A 17,689-nucleotide genomic window follows, 5' to 3' on the forward strand; every position below is an offset into this window, starting at 1 on the left:
TCTGCTGCACCCCTGAAGGGACCAGGGTCACCTTGGCTGGGGCGTTGGTCTGCAGGGCGTTCTTGTAGGGTTGTTGGGAAGATGGGGAAGGAGGGCGCTTCTCTGGAGGCGCACCGATGCCTCGCGGGATCGGGACCGAGACTTGGAGCGGGTCCGGAACTTGCGACGGGATCTCGAACGGGTCTCCGACCGGACTTGTCTGGTCTCCTTCGTTGGGGCGCGCGACGTTCGGGTCTCCGCCGTATCTGTAGTAGTGGTCGGGTCGCTGGAGGGTTGGAGTTCACGCTGCTCTTTCTCGAGAGCTTTCCACACCCAAGCTTTGTTCAGTGTTTGCCTAGCACGCCGCAGGCAGTTTGGATCCGCTGTAGAGTGGGTCCCGTCACAGGATCTGCAGTGTGGGGTGCACGGATGTGACGGGGTGGGGTTGTCAGTCCCACACGTCGCGCAAATGACCATGTGCGGCGTAGGACAGTAATCAGCCCAATGGCCGAGCTTGTGACATATCTTGCAGACCAGTTGGTGGGGTCGATGGGGGTAGCAGCGGAGTTCTGCACCATAGAAACGCACGTAGCGAGGCACTTTAAGTCCTTCAAATGTTACCAACGCAACGTTGGTTTGACCCATCATTCGTGCTTGAAGTATTTGAGTTCCAGGAGCCAGAACTCATCCACTAACTTGGAAGACGGTGTACCGGGCAAACGACCTGGAACAATTCCCTTGCATGAGTTGTCTGGGGCCGCAAAATATGTTGTGATGGGATAGACCCGCTGACCAAGGTTCAGCTCCCTCACCTTGTACAATGCGTCGGCTACGTGTGACTGGGATGTGCTGATGATTGCCAAGTTCTGCTGAGGTCGCAGTCGGAATATGATGTCCTGGCCATCGTCGGTGGTCAAGCCGGCTGCACTCCATAGAGCACTGGCGAGTTCTGGGCGCATCCACTTATCGAGGCAAAGTCCTTCGTGAGGCCGCAAATTTATCTTTTCATCGTGCAAAAGAAGTTGAGGAAGGTTCTGATTCCGACTGCGCTTGCATACGGTAGGCTGGGAGGCGTCCGGAATGCTCAAGATGTTCTCAGAGGATTGCGTCTTGGCGTGCGTTTGACGGATGCGTAGCTTATGTATGACTGTCTTCCAACAGCCACCTGTGTCGTCGTCAGTTTTGTCGTCGTAAATGTTCGGGGTAGCATCTTCCCCCATCCTTTCCCCGGTCAGAGTGTCCACATCTTGTTATTGGGACGGAAAATTGGCGACGATGGGATCGGCGGCCACTCCCGCGGTATCCACCTTGGGCGTCTTCGTTGTTGAGTAACGCACGGCGGCATTCTCCGTCACCGATTGCGTCTTCTGCTCGTTGGAAAATGATGTTGCGGTAGATAAATGCTTCATCGAAACAGAGCGGTGAATTGGCCGAAGGCCCTTTGCACGCACGTTTAGAACATGGGCCTCGGAAGAGCTGGTTGATTGGCGCTCTTGGTTCATGGCGTAGAAAACACGCCAAGGCAGCTATGGCCCCGGCAGGGGCAGCCGCGTTGGAACTGCTTCAGAGCTGTAGAGGCGCGGGGAGCGGCAAAAAGTCCCGGGAAGAAAAGGCGGTCGGTGGGAAACGGCGAGAAAGCCGCTTCCCATATGACTCCCGGCGAAAGCGGCCCGGGCAAGGGCGGTCAAGGGCGGTCAAGGGCGGTCGGTGAAGGTCGCGTAGTCTTGGTGGTTACGGAGCGCACCGACGACACGTCCGTTCACTTCGGCCGACGGCTTGGAACTCTTGAAATGTAGAAAGCTTCTAATATCTCTCGTTCTAGTCTATCTCTAGACCGTGCCAGAAATCTGGTGTCGCGAAGATACGGATGGCAATTGTGACGTTTACAGTATTCTGCCAGATGCCCCCCCGCATTGTTATTTACGGCCCAATTGTGCTCACGCGCCCTTTTTCTCCGGCAAGACCCACAAGCCTGATTGCCCCTTTAGGGCTATTGTCTCTAAGAAGAAGACATGGCAGATGCAAGTAAGGCACTACCTGAAGCGCCATTTATGCCAGTTACCCCTAGATGACCCTTTCCTTGTGCGGAGCTCTAGAGAAGTCGTGCTGATTTTAGAACAAGGAACTTGGAGCAATGTGTACGCGTTTTCAGTGAACGTTGAAGACCTGTATTATGTGATTCCTCATGATGGAGTGCTCAGTGCCATTAGGAACAGAGTTGAAGACTTTGGTGAAGTTAGGTTCAGTTGTGCAACCGGAGTGAATAGTGGCCAGTTTTTAGAACTGTTAAGCTTTTATCTTCATTCCAGTGTCGTTAGTTTCAAAAAGCAACACTATGTACAACGCAAGGGTATTTGCATTGGATCGTCGCTCGCTCCCATTCTTTCAGACATCTTTCTCAGCGCCTTTGACAAGTGTGTAAATAGCATTCTGAATCAGTCATGTGCTCCTTCCATAACCAGGTACGTCGATGACTACCTGGTGGCTGTTAACGACGTTACAGGGCTTAGGCTAGATGACACTGTTGAATCTATAATTAACACATTTAGAAATGCATCGGAGGCTCTAAACTTCACATGCGAAAGGCCTTGTGATAACAGCATTCGCTTTCTGGACCTCAATCTCACTCTGATGAACACGCATGCCTGTTTCGAATACCAGCCGAGGTTGAACAAGCAGCTAATTTCATACGACACTGCGCACTCCAAGCTAGTAAAAAGAGGAGTTGCAATGACTTGTCTAAAAGAAGCACTAAATAAATCTTGCAACCACAAAATAGAAAGCAGTTTCAATAACCAAGCTTTAAAGCTACGCCTAGCCGGTTTCCCTTCACTCTAGATCTCTAGCGTTTGCGATAAGCTTCCTCAAAAGATCAAACAGGCAACAGAGGGCACTAACACAAAAAATCCATTTGATAGGAAGAGATTACATGTGATTCCTTATTGGCACAGGGTGTCTGACAACCTCAAGAAGGTGGCGCAAAGGCACAGTGTTAATCTTCTCTTCAGTGCACCGTGTAAGCTGGCCAAGATATGCCCTATGATGACAAAAGCAAAACCTGAACCATGCTCTAAGAAACATGCAGCGCAGTACACGGCTTGCAAAAGTAATTCGTATATGAGATACCCCTAAGTTGCCAACAGGTATATATCGGTGAAACCGGACGGTGTTTTAATGAAAGGGCGCGTGAGCACAATTGGGCCGTAAATAACAATGCGGGGAGCCATCTGGCAGAACACTGTAAACGTCACAATTGCCATCCGTATCTTCACGACACCAGGTTTCTGGCACGGTCTAGAGATAGACTAGAATGGGAGATATTAGAAGCTTTCTGCATTTCAAAGGCCGAGGGCACGTGCATTAGCTGCCCTTCAGTGACGCTTACCGAAAAAGAGATAGCTTTTCTAATGAGATAGGGAGGTCGTGATGTCACGATGGGCCATTCTAAGTTGTATCTATCTAAAGTCCTGTTTCTTCAAAAAAACATTTAGTTGGAAGTAGCGCCTTGTCCATTGTACATGTTCTTCTTTTAGTCTGCGTCTTCTTAGCGCTCTTTTCTTCAAGTACAATAGGAGCACGGTTCACGAGACTCACACCACCACTTTCCCCAACACTATTGCAAGAAAAGCATAGAGCAGAAGACAAAGCACACATGCTAATTTCATCATCATCATCAACCTATTTTAAAGGGACACTAAAGGCAAATATTAAGTCAAGCTAAAGTGACAGATTAGTGCTCGAGAACCTCTAAGGTGTCAAAATTATCGCAAACAGAGCCTTAATAATAGAGAAATTGAGATAAATGCAGGACATGATTAGAGACTTCCCCAGGACATTCAAGTACTTGCCCGACAACGAAAGCACTCCTTAGTTAAATTCTGTCACTAGTACTCGAACATTCGTTGAAAAAAAAAAAAAAAAAAAAAAAAAAAAAAAAAAAAAAAAAAAGAAAGAAACATCCTTTTATTGTACTATAAGAAGAAATAAAATGCTACTTCTCCAGTTCTATTTCATGCTTGGAAAAAACGCATTGAAATTACCCTCAACATCGATGCGGGCAGTCGAAAGGTTTCATTTTTGTTCAACTCCACGCCGCCCACGCTTTCACGTTTCACTAGTTTCGTTATTGCATAGTGCTATTGTGCATAGTGCTATTGTGCATAGTGTTATTGCATTGCATAGCAGAGAAGTCAACTTCCATGTGATGTCATGGAACGCCCGAACGGTCCACACCACTTGACCAAACACCAGCTACAGCGGCGAATCCACAGCACTGTTTTTGCTTGGTACAGCAGTCTGTCAGGTTCTGTTTTACTAACCGATGGCAGCAAAGGGCGGTGGTGGCGTATGCAACGTAACTACTTCCCCGGTTGGGTGGCGGGAGATTTTAATGTCAAAAAAGACATTTGGACTCTTCAGATGCAATTTTCTCGTTAACTAAGTCTTTTCTTGGCGCGAGACAAGCATTGAGAGCTTTCTGGAATGGCATTTAAACACTCCACATCGACTTAGTATTTGCCCTTTAGTGTCCCTTAAAGTCCACTGTAGGATGAAGGCCTCTCCCTCCAATCTCCAATTACCCCTGTGCTGCGCCAACTGATTTCAACTTGCACCTGCGAATTTCTAAATTTCATTACCCCACCTAGTCTTTTGCCGTCCTAGACTGTGTTTCCCTTCACTTGGCACCAATTCTGTAACCAGGGTGTCTACCAAGTTGATATTTCCAAATTTCCTGAGTTTTCCCGGTTTTCCCTGAGCACCTTTGCAATATTCCCTGAATGAGCCAGAACTTTGTTTTATGTCAAGACAGGCTGACACCATGTTGCCCGATGCTGTCATTCTCTAGTAAGCATGTCGAATCAAAGAAATGACTTAATCCAGTTTGAATAGTAAGGAGTAATATCTACTTCATTTAAAAGGAAAACAGAAGGAAGGTGTTAGTAAAATTCACAGTGAAAAAAATGGTAAAATGCATTCCAAATTGTGTCGAGCATTTTCAAATATGAATGAAAAGGAGAAAAGATGCATACATAAGTAAATATTTTTGAATATGAGCTAGGTATTTCTATCAACTGATAGCAAGCTCATCGGTATGAGGCCTGAACACTGTCCCAACTAAGATTCTCTCTCAACAGCTGGGAAGTCAACCTCAACTACTGACATACTCTCAGCCCGTACACAACATCTCGGTGTTTGGTTTCACTGCTTTAAAGAGTTTATTTCAGTTTGGATGAGGGACACCTGCATCTCGGTGTCAGCCAACACTTTGTTTTTTGAGCTCAAGCTCCTTCAAAGAGGCAGCGACACACTTCCTTCCTCATTCATTCCTCAATGCGTTGGACCTTTCTGTTCTCATCCTCCTTCTGCCACACATTCACCCCATGGATCATTTGAAGCACCCTCTTGGTCAATTATACAGTCAACGTCCGATTTTTCGGACTCCCTAGGGGCCGCAGAAACATCAGAAAAATCGGGCAGTCCGAAAAAAATTAATGCACGTCTTTAACTGCCCTTAAGGGCTAAACATCCGAAAAAGCGCTTAAGGCCTGCCAGTACTTATTAGGCATATCAGTGCTCGTACTGTGACAGGAGACGGGGGTGGACATGTATGGCAAGAAGCTTAATAGCAAACGTAGAAACAGCTAGGCCTAACGTTGCCGCTGTGGTGGGTACGGCTGCCAGCGGATCTGGGTGCGAGTGCCGGTTCGAGGCGGCGAGATAATCAAAATGGCGGCGGTGGTGGCTTTGATTAATGCCATTTCAGACCTGCAGTCAGGGCAATATACATTGACTATATGGAGTTCGTGGTGGTGCCGCAAAGTCACGCAAATTATCGGGCATGTTCGAAAAATTGAGCCTCAGAAAAATCAGTCGTTAACTGCTCTGGCAATACTTCGTGCCAATGACACGGCGTCAATGACGATTCGTTGCGATTCCTCTGTTACTGGAGCCAACATTAACACAACTTTCGTTCCCTTTCAATAAAGTTACAGCTAATTTTACCTGATAGAAGCACAAATTCCCTGAGTTTTCCCTGAGTATTTCCAGACTATTCAAATTCCCTGAGAATTCCCGGTTTTCCCGGTTGGTAGACAACCTGGTAACCCTAACGGTCCACTGCTTACCTAACTGTTAGAATGAATGTTAAAATCTAGCTGTAGTTAGGACAACTCTAGTAATCTAGGCATTACCAGATACATGAAGAAATGCACTAATTACGAAACTTCTGAAAGAACTCACCAAAGTGTGACTACACGTGGTGTCATAGGTTTCACAGGAAGACCATACTTTCTTGCAAGTCCAAAATCAGCTACAAAAGAAAAGCAGAAACATAACGAAAGACTTCAAGGGCAAACAGTGGCTAACAAACATGCAATTACGGCTCCCAACAGGAATAGCATAAAGCAAGAAGAGATTTTTGTTATTCTAGCTGGTGTTTGATACTGCATAACACAAGAAGCATTGTGAAACAAGGCACCAGAAGTGGTACACAGGACAGGTAGTACTACCAACCGAATGCAGGGTTCCTTGTGGAATTCGTGCAATTTATACCGTGAACATTTGTCATGGGCATAAAACAGCGTCATCAGGTGCTTAAAACAAAGACCAAAAACCTAGAAAACGGATAAACAACTAACAAACCAAAACCACAATGCATGATCAAATATTTGCATCTCATTTGTATACAACACTACAAAAGCAGAATTGATACATGTTCGCTTTACAAGAGTACACTTGCAGAAGTTCAAAAGCAACTGTATTCTAGCTTCTGTTATCATCTCAATCAAATCAAGGCAGACAACCAGAGGCAAGACAATGAACCAGTAAATGTGCTCAGTGATTGCACATCAACAAAAGACACATTCCTTCACCCTGTCATTTACATAATCACCCATTGGGTCCATGCATAACCTTCCACAAAATGGTTTCCACAAGTGGTTTTATAACAAAGTACTCAAAACCACCGAAATCATTCATTATACAGATGGCTTTGTTGTAAAGATCAAGTACTGTACCACTTTCACTAGAGCAGACTAAGCATGTTAAGCAAAATAAAATCATTATTTAATATAAATTCAAGGGATACTTAGTGAATGAAGTCGACATTTTTTTTTCTGCACACTTCCTGCAACAGAATGTATGAAGCACGGCTGCCCTTATGTCATTGAGGTTCACACAAGCTTTGCGGCAATACCCGGGAGTGATTAAAGTATGGCTGTAGAGTGCCAAATGCCACTATTGCCACCACTGTCGTTATTATTATTTTTTTCATTTTAAGGCTCTTTATTACTGTTGCCTTTGTCGACCTTTGCCTCTTTCCGATCCTTGTTGGCTTCGGCGACATCATCGGTCATAGGTTTCAGGCAACTCACTACATAGTCAACCTCAACGTATTCGTCAGCTGTCACACTCATTCCTGTGTTGCAACAAACGGCGTATGAGTTAAGCAATTCCTGGAGCTGTGCAACAAGACTAAAATAAATGCTGTGATTGGCACACTAATCAAGCAAGTCACTAGTTCTAGCACTGACCACAGCTCAGTGGCGGCTGGGGAGGGCAGTGGTGGCACCCCTAGGTACATCTGTTGTAAAGCTACAAGTTAGCTGTCAGGGGCATCTAAATTCCTTTGTTGTACAGGCAAATTTGTTGTATCAGTCCTTGCTATAGAGGCTTTTCACAATACCCATAAAAGAAAGAACTAGGGCAGTGCCACACATAATCTTTCATTATCTCAGCAATCTCATTGCAGAGGCGTTTGACTGTAGTGGGATGTCGTACAGTACAGTAATACAGTGTACACTCTTCACAACGGACACTCCTACGACAGACTTTCGGATATAAAGGACCATATTTCAACCTTAGTTTGCTCTAGCTATTTTATTAATGCAACGAAGTTCACTTTTAATGGACTATGCTACAACGGACTATCGGCTACAGCAGACGAAATTAGCAGCAACATTTCTCAAAATCGGGCGTATAAAATGGACTTTTGCCGTGTCGACCTGGGCTGGCAACTGACCTGCGAGGGTCAGCCGATGATCAGGCTAAATATCATGCACGCGAGAGAAGGAGGAAAACGGGACTGAAGCGTGCCGTCTTAGTGCGTGAGGCACGGGGGTGGGGATTCTATTTCAGTGGCTGCTGTTAACAGCATGGCCGCGCAGGCGCTGTATCTTGAAAGCAATCTGCGATGTAGACAAAGTGTGCGCCCGTGCGGGCCTCATTTTCAAAGTGATCTGCGACATGGACAAGATGCGCCCAGTGCCGGTAGCTTCGGGTACATTCGATTCGCGTGCACCACTTGAACCAATTCGTGAGGTGTCGCACCCTGCCATTAATTTCAGCGGTGCAGCAATGGCACCCGCAGAACCACGATGTTCGTTTCAAAAGGTGCAGGAAAGGTGCAAGGCTGGTTCATGATTTTGCTGAACCCGCTCCACTGTCGGTGCCGACTTCGTGCGGGCATACAGGTGCGAAGCAGACGATGCAGCACACGGGCGCGAGGACCGTTAAAACCCCGCTTACGCATGTCTGATGTGTCTACGCAACTGTGGTGTGTATTTACGCCCCAGAAACCGATCATACCTGCAGTTCAGGACCTCTCAAACTTACGCACTCCGTGCACATTAGTCTGACATAGCATAACGCCTAAACCGTGTCTGCACCTTTGCATTCGTCTCGAGTGTTTCGCTGGGCCCGCACCTCCGGAATCGAGCTGCACAGTTTCTGAACTTAAAAATTTTAATTGTGGGGTTTTACGTGCCAAAACCACTTTCTGATTATGAGGCACGCCGTAGTGGAGGGCTCCGGAAATTTCGACCACCTGGGGTTCTTTAACGTGCACCTAAATATAAGTACACGGGTGTTTTCTCATTTCGCCCCCATCGAAATGCGGCCACCGTGGCCGGAATTCGATCCCGCGACCCCGTGCTCAGCAGCCCAACACCATAGCCACTGAGCAACCACGGTGGGTCAGTTTCTGAACTTCTCGTGAACCGCCGTGAACTGGTTCGCAGTGGTGCAGGCGAATCGAACAGAACCTTCACATGCACTGTGCTTTCGACATTTAGTTCGCATTGAAGCGAAGACAGCACGAAGGTCAATTCGCTCGCTGTTGCTGCCGCACTTGCTCACTCCCATCGTTTTGACAGCGAAATGTGTTCATGTTTACTTGTGTGCACATGACACGGTGCTTGTTAATTTATTAGTAAGTTAACATTTACAACTTTATACGGCCAATAAAACTACTATCCTTACTTCGCATAGCTGTCTACTAATTTGTTATCGCAATCGATGCTTCGCCTTTCAGGCAAAACTAACTTTTTTGTTTGTTAGTTTTTTACGTTGGATGTCCGTCACTCACTCTTTGCAATAATGTTGTTACACATCCCGAAGTGAGGCGTTTCGGAGAGAACGGCCATTTTTTATCGGATTATCAGGGGCAGTTGTAATGAGAGTCGACTGTAATACAACCAATAAAAAACTGGGGTGTCTTTCTAACACAACTTCATCTTGTTTATTGGTCAAACACATTCAAGAACTTGCATGCAAGCTCGCACAGAGCAGAGAAAGCAAAGGAAGTACTGTACCAATTGGTGGCGCATAACATGAAACAGGTCGCCCCTACTTTAGTCTAAGTACATGTGCTGTGCATCTGCTTTAGCCCCTGATCTATTCCGTGGCACCTGTTATACTATTATGGATAGGGTCCGGCATTTTCGTTTAAAACAGAAACACATCTAAAGAATATGCCAAATTAGGTTCTAACCAAAAAAAAAAATCACAATTTGGCTCATAAAGTGTGCCACAGAAGAAAAGAAGAACACGGTTATTTCCAAAAATTTTTTAATCTCTAAATGCTATAGCATGATAGCAGTTGGCAGTCATTTCGATGAGTAATGAATAAATATATCTGCACTAAATTAGATGTATAATTAAGTGCAGTTATCAGTTTCTTTAATTCATGGCTGAGTGAGACCCCTCACTACAGTCATTATGCCACCACTTAGAAACTTGCTGTCAAATCTTAAGAATATTCACTGAATTTCATGGCTGGTACACATGAAGGTTGCATATGATTCCCAATGGCATCATTCCAAACGAACTATGCTTTCTTTCTTCTATTACTATGGTAATGTTACTGATAAAAAATGCATTGCACATCAGCTTAAATGAGAAATACTGCTGGCATTGCTAAAAAAACACATTAATGCAAATAAACAAAGAAAAAAATAAACAGCTGCCAGAAAAGTGTGCAGAATCTCTGAGAAATAAAAACCGAGAATGCTGAACCTTAATTATAAAACAGCTTAAAGCAGCGTAACATCAGTATTGAAGTGGTGCATTTATACCAGTAAACTTCATGATGGAACTATTCTAAGGTAAGAATCACAGTCATAAAATAAAAAGACACACTGACCAATTTTTAGGCAGCCCTTGTCAGTCAGGAGGAGGTTTGACACTTTTAAATCTCTGAAACATGAGGCAACAATAAGCAAGAGAGATATTAAAAATAACACTATCATGAAAAGTCCACTGATTCCCATTACAGATCTTTAATAATAATAATAATAATAATATAAAAAAGGGACACCTTTCTTTCTCTGGCAAAGTAACCATGTGTGATTTCACGCAATGTTACAAGTAAATATTGATATTTTCATGCCAACAAGAAGCAGGGTGTCAGCTTTGTCATGCCTGCAAAACCTCTGCCTGCCATTTGACATAAAAAAAAAAAAAGGTCATATACTGTATCTGGATTCAGAATTGGTGAATGCAAAAGCAAGACATGAAGACAGACACAATTTTGACACATGCATTCACAGCACTTTCTTCTCAGGATTTGCATTTGTCACATGAACAGATTACATGTGTATAAATTACTCTCATCCTATGTGTCAACAATGAAGGTAATCTATTAAATTATGCATCTTTTTTATGAGCTACAGTTGACACTCAGTTATAAGTTTCAACATCAAATTACTTCAATTTGTGACAAAAATTCATACAAAACCAGCACACTGCTAAAATATAGCACGTGTTTTAGTGTAACTACGCTCACCCTGAGTGTACATTTTTACATAGTCACTTCGATTAAAGTAGTACTACTTCTTGAGGGAAATATACTCTGTTGATACTGGACCTTAAAATTTACAAATGCCAATTACCTCTGTGACGTGCCTATTGCCTTCTTGTCCTATTTTTGGTGAATTTAGTGTTTTGCCAATTTCTAATTGACATTCACACCACAGTTGTATTTTACTCTTCAGGGCTTTTGCCACCATTCTTATACTACTTGCTGATTTTGCAAACTTCCATGCTAAGCTGAGTACTAAAGCTTGCTTTTCTCCCAGTAATAATCTTCTGCAACACTAAATACAAATTATGGCAACTTGAGTGTTTCCCCTCTCCATCTCTTTATGGAATTTCCTCATATCTGAACAGATAAGATATAATGCATATTCGTATTAGTTAGGCAAAAGCTGGAATTGCTTTAAATAATTAGTATTGCACTCCTGTAGCTTAACTGAGTGTTCAATATAATTTTTTATGCTTGTTTTATTTTTGTAACTATTAACTAAAAACTTTTTTTTATGACTTCTCTGTTCACTCCATTACTTTTTTATTATACTACTGGAGGAGGGGTTTCTAACCTTGGGACTTCCTCCTGCATATTTCTATACACATAAATAATGGGTGTTTACCATCAATATTTATTTATTCATAGCTATGCCCATCACATGTTGCATCACTTCATGCTATAAGGTCGGCCAAATATTGGAAATATGAAGCACAGGTCTAACCTATATATGGCTCACATATCAAGGGGACTACTGAAAGCTATCAATACCACTTAACTTTTTCTGTCTGACCTATTTCCAGTGCTTCGAAAGAAACAAACAAAATCAGATAGTAAAAGAGAACAGGAAAGGGGGGACACTGGTCTTCTGTTTCTACATTCTACAGCACCAGCAAGATACGGTTAGAAATTTAGGAACACAACAAAACATAGTCATTCATAACTGTGGTCAAATATGTACACCATTGCAATTTTTAAATAATATTGCATGAGTGTCGACCACACGGCATGTCAGCGCTTTACAACAGTGAAAAGTGCCAAGATCGGAGACAGTATGTGTAACCAATGTGCAGTTCAAATGTTGTCTGCTATGCCTTTTGCTTCAGGTGTGCACACACCCTGCCTTTGTTATACATAAAGCCCCATTGTGCACCACTACAAATATCCAGACCATGCAGCTACAGGTATTTGCACTGATTGCTTCTGCTTCATTTTTACAAGAATACCTCACATGTGCCTATAAATTTCCTTTATCTTTTTTTATCTTTGATCCTTGGCGCATGCACATCTTCCAGTAATAAAAAAAAAAAAGGAAAGTGCATTGCAGATCAAACATCTTGAAACTACAGCTATTCTCACACCAACCTTTTAGCAAACAGGACTGCACAGATAACCCTGGCAGAGCACATGTACTCTTGATGTGAACAATGTAGCAGATGATGCTTGTACCGGAGAGTTCTTTGCGAGCTTACTTGCGCATACTGTTGCTAATCATGCTGCTTCTTGCCATTATAGGACCCTGACGTGCTGCACGGTTGATGGTCACGCAATATTAATAAAAATTTGCAAAAGTGTACTTTAAATAAGCTCTTAGCTCTTTCTGTACTTCGGAAATGTGATCATTTTCATTGCTTTTATGTTTTAATCCTCTATTTCAAGAAATAGTAGTTGCAACATATACTTTGATATATAAAATTGCTGCCATTAGGAAACATCCCAAGACTAGCAAGCTCCACTTTCAAGCCATCCCTCCCCAAGAAATTTAATCATCGTTTTAAACAATAGCAAAGAGGAAGAAATTGCTCAAATATTTCAAGTAATCTTTATGTGAAGTTAGAAATAAGAACTCAAAAACAGCAGAAATTTCTTTTTGCAATTTTACTGCAGGGTAACATGCACACTTGCAACCCTCCTCTTAGTTATTTATTCGTATTGCCCACAGCGCCTAAGTGGCATTACAGTGTGTGTGTAGGTGGGGGGGGGGGGGGGGGTACGTACATAACAACATAACAAACAGGGAAGCAGGATACAAGAATTGTTCGAGCATGGCATATAGGTAAGAGGGCAGTATTAGTTAATGCAAAACAAGCGAGCATACACATTCAAAGTGCCGTAGCAAAGCTGGCATTATGAGTAATATGCACAACGGCTTATGGTAGACGAATCCAGTCACGGATCGATTGGGGGAAAAGTGAATTTCTGAATTTGAATTTCTGAATTTCTGAAAGTGAGTTTCAGTTTGGCTCTTGTATTCGCGTACTTTGTGCGCATGGTCCAAACGGCGGTTGTAGAATGTACCTATCGCGGACTATGCCAGTTCTAGAATTATAGATGTAGAAGAACTTTAGTCGTAATTTTTTCCTTCTTTCTTGGAGCAGCTCCCACCCCAATGTCTGCTAAGCTGTCTGCTGTAATTACCTAAAACATATCGGGCTCCGAGATTTTGCACTTTCTCAATTTTATCCTCATCAATGTTTGTTGCAGGATCCCAAACTGTACAACCATATTCTAGGATAGGCCTTACATATGTTTTATATAACGGATCACGAGCTTGTTTCGGAAAGAGCTTGGTGTTCCGTCGCAAGAAACCCACCATTTTGCATGCTTTTCCCGTGATATGGTCAATGTGATAGTGCCAAGACATGGACCGTGCAAGATATATTCCTGAATACTTGAATTCTAGAATGCTGCGTAAGCAAGATTCATTGATGTATAGTAGGTTGTGCTCTGTACTATGTTTTTTTCTTGTGAAATGCATGTGAACCGTTTTCTGCATGTTTAGTTGCATGTTCCCTTTCTTGTACCATGTATATGTTCTATCTAAATCATTTTGCAAATATTTAGCATCATCTGAACAGGTTATTTCGCGGTACACAACACAATCGTCAGCGAATAATCTCATTGATGACAGAACATTTATAGACACATCATTTATAAAAACTAAAAATAACAAAGAGCCTAGTACCGACCCCTGAGGTACGCCGGAGGTTACATGAATAACATCCGATGTCGCCCCATTCACCACTATGTATTGTGATCGCAGTGTAAGGTACTCCTTTATCCAAGCGATTACTAGGGGATTAATGTTAAAACAACGCAGTTTGTAAACTAATAAATCATGATCCACTACATCAAAGGCTTTTTTGAAGGCGATAAACACAGAATCTACACAATTCTCTTGATTCAGCACTTCCCACACATCATGAACAAATTCAGTTAATTACACCATTCTAACAAATTCAGTTAGATACACCATGCCTAAAACCATGTTGTTTAGGGTCAATCAGCAAATTAGTGTTAATGTGCTTCATAATGCTAGCGTATAAAATGTGTTCCAGGGTTTTACATGATATGCTTGTCAGTGAAATCGGTCAATAATTGCATACATGTTGCCAGGGCCCAGATTTATGAACGGGCACAACACAGGCCCATTTCCATTCATTTGGAAGGCAGCCTGTGAGTAGTGATTTCGCATGCAGCACTCTTAAATATGGAGAAATGAACTGCGCACACGGCTTCAGGAGGCCGCATGACAATCCATCCGGGCCAGGTGCTTTGGAGGGTTCCAACCATTCTAGCAGTGCTCTAATACCACTTCGATCAGTCACTATGTCTTCGATCCCTTGTATGTTTATATTTTTTGGGTAAGGTGGTAGCTTATATTACTTGAATATAAAATCGAAACGATCTGCATTCCTGAGCATGTACTAAAGCTTGAGGCACAATTAAAGCAGCGCAGCTGTTGAAACGAATGAATCAGGCAAGTTGGACATTTTGCTGTATTCACCCCTGCTGTCATTCAAAAAGTTATGCAGTTGAGTCAGCCAAAGCGCACATTTTTAATAGTTTGTTTAGGGAAGTGCAACAAACACTAGAGGTAAATTCTGATATCTAATTTTTATTTTTTGAGACAATAGAAACTAATAAAAAAATTGCAGTCTTCAATTCATACAATTGTCCCTTCTACAAAAGTCTAAATAAAATTATTAGCAACATGTCAGAGAGCGATCAATCAAGTTGACTGATTTCTTGTGGCACAGTGAGAAGACGAATAACAGCATTTTGTTAAATGTAGGGTGAACAGGCTAACTATAGTAAGTGCACAGTGACTGCCATACACACCGTGAAAGTTCTAAGCTAGACTATGAGTGAAAATTTATAACAAAAAGAAAGCAAGAGAAAGGCTTAAAAAAACAAACATTAATTTCAACGAGCCCCCAGAAAATGCAAAGCACACTCCGAAATTAAGTGTCAGCCTTGAGAGGCCACTTTAACTAGCTTTTCTTTTGTGAGGTTTTATTCTAGGGTACATTTCATGTCTTTTATAACCAACAGCCACCTAACAAATACACCTATAAGGTCATGACAAGCTGAACTGATTCTAAGAAAACACAGCATGGAAAGATGCTTTGAATTAACTTTTTATGTGAAAGGTGTTTTAAATGTGAAAGGCAAAAAGGTGAGATTTTTAAATGAGACCAAAATATCTGCGTAATGATAGTTAGCTTTGAAGCACATTTTCTTAAGCAACTGCACTGAAATACTGACTCCACGGAAATAAATAATTCAAATATGTGCATATTTGAGGTTCCAAGCTATATATATACATAATAGAAAATCGACTTCTAAATTCAAACATGAAAAAATTTATATTCTTCTGCAACTTTTCTGTCTTAAAATATGCGTATTCTTTCAATGCCTTTTGAAAACTTAAGACAAAAAAGATAAAAGATACAATAACCGTAAGGCAAGACTGTGTAATCGCACTATGTGTTCCAGTAATGAGTGATTATTGGACCCACTGCAGCAGAAAGTAAAATACAATTTTCTACAGTCTCTTCTTGCAGTGTGGAGTATTGTTAATTCGAACAGCAATGCATTTTGCCACACATTTTGAGCACACACATTTTTAAACTCATGCTGCATCCATAGAATTTCTAGTGAATAGGTATGCTCTGTGTGCCCAGCTGGCTTCAAGTTCACAATTACAACATGCCTCTCAAAGTTTTTAAACTATAAAATTAATTATTTATTTTAGATCATTTCCATCTATTACTGCTTATCAGACAGATCCTGACATTCACCATCTTGAATGATGCACTACCAAATAATCTCGCACTCAAATGCGTTGCATTTCATGATTACATAATGCCTTCCCTAAAGAAACTGGTAAAGCACGTCAGGCTGATAGATAGGCCGACTCAGACCACTGCTTCTAGTGCTCCCCAATGGCGGAACAGCAAAATGTACAGACCTGTGAACGATGAAATTCTTATGCAGGTACTGAAGACCTTTGAATAGCTGCATCATGATGCACTTCACCTAAAAGGTAAGAGAGCAGGTGGTGACATAGCAAACACCAAAGAATAAGACATCTCTTGCAGTGTACATTCTTACAGTCAAAGTGTAGAAATTATGGAAGTGACTAAAAATTTAATGGTGCAAGTAAGGTCCAAGCATCTCGCAATACATATATTTTTTCAAACAGTACAGAGAAAACCACCTGAAACATACTTCCAATTTGTTTTTAGTATGTATATTTAGTTTGTTTATAAGGTACATGTGTTTTAGAGACCTTCATTGTGTTTACTTCATTTTTGTGCCCCCCCATTCTTGCAACAGCCCTGATGGGCTGCAATATTTACAAACAAACAAACAAACTTGTGAATCCATGACAGCTTAATAAGGTACTGATCTGGGCAAGTTAGTATGCCCAGATCAGTAGTGTATTAAGTATACTGTACGAAGAGATTAAAGACTACAGCGATCAAACTGAACAAAATAGTGCAATAGCATTTAGACTGGAAGATGGTATGATTAACCTAGAGAGAACATTCACAATGTAAACAACAACAAACAAAACAAAGTCAGCGTTTCCTTGCAGATCTAATGTAACGTTCCAAAACGTAAGCCAGCACAAACACTTGGATGCAAAAATGTCTAATCTCAGCTAGACAGCTCATGTAAAGACCATAACCACAATGGCCATGAAGAAGTTATTTCTCAAGTGGATGCAGACACTGAACATTTAGCATATGTCACCGTTGCCACACTGGACCTTAAATATGGTAATATAATTAGGTTACCTTCACAAGCAGTGGTATCAACATGCTTGAAAACATGCAGCAGAAAGCAGTTAGACTTATTTTCACTCATTATCGCCACATGGATGCCTCGACAGAATTGTTAATGTCGTGCAGGATTACTTACATTCCAAAGTGAAGCTAAACTGCACCACCTAAGTTTTTATATATACTAGTGCACAAGTGCTTTAATGTAAGCCACTAAGATACATTGAAACTAAGCAAACTAGAGAAATGCTTCAAAGACAAAATTTCACACTTCAAGAACATTCATGAAACAAAAGCAAATTCTATTACTCCTTTTTCTTCTAGATGCATATGAGAATAGGATGATTTTGACAAGCTTATAATACAACAGCATAACATAAATTTCGAGAGCTGGCAAAAAAGGGAGTACTACCTGTGGTTTAGTAGTTGATTTGTCCTGATGAATGTAAGTGTATTACATGCCATGCTTTCCCTACCTTTGCGCATGGATTGTTTTTGGCACATACATTATTGTCCTTGAATGATTTTTTTCATTATTTCTTCGGTTTTGGTGGCTATT

General features: G+C 42.0%; 1 protein-coding gene across 5 annotated transcripts in view; it reads right to left on the reverse strand.

Moving 5' to 3' along the window:
• Cdc2rk (cyclin-dependent kinase 10) overlaps positions 1-17,689 on the reverse strand; it is a 65,408-nt gene that overhangs the window by 44,924 nt on the left and 2,795 nt on the right. For all 5 annotated transcript variants that reach the window (XR_008608786.2, XR_008608787.2, XM_050192367.2 and 2 more), the window contains exons 6-8: positions 16,314-16,381; positions 10,400-10,452; positions 6,220-6,289 (exon numbers count right to left, since the gene is read on the reverse strand). Coding sequence is in view for 3 of the 5 variants with exons in the window: in XM_050192367.2 (XP_050048324.1) it covers positions 6,220-6,289; positions 10,400-10,452; positions 16,314-16,381 (191 nt within the window). In the remaining 2 variants the exon portion in view is untranslated. The remainder of the gene's footprint in view (positions 1-6,219; positions 6,290-10,399; positions 10,453-16,313; positions 16,382-17,689) is intronic.

The sequence above is a fragment of the Dermacentor andersoni genome, chromosome 1 (genome assembly GCF_023375885.2).
Source record: "Dermacentor andersoni chromosome 1, qqDerAnde1_hic_scaffold, whole genome shotgun sequence".
NCBI classification, from domain to species: Eukaryota; Metazoa; Arthropoda; class Arachnida; order Ixodida; family Ixodidae; genus Dermacentor; species Dermacentor andersoni.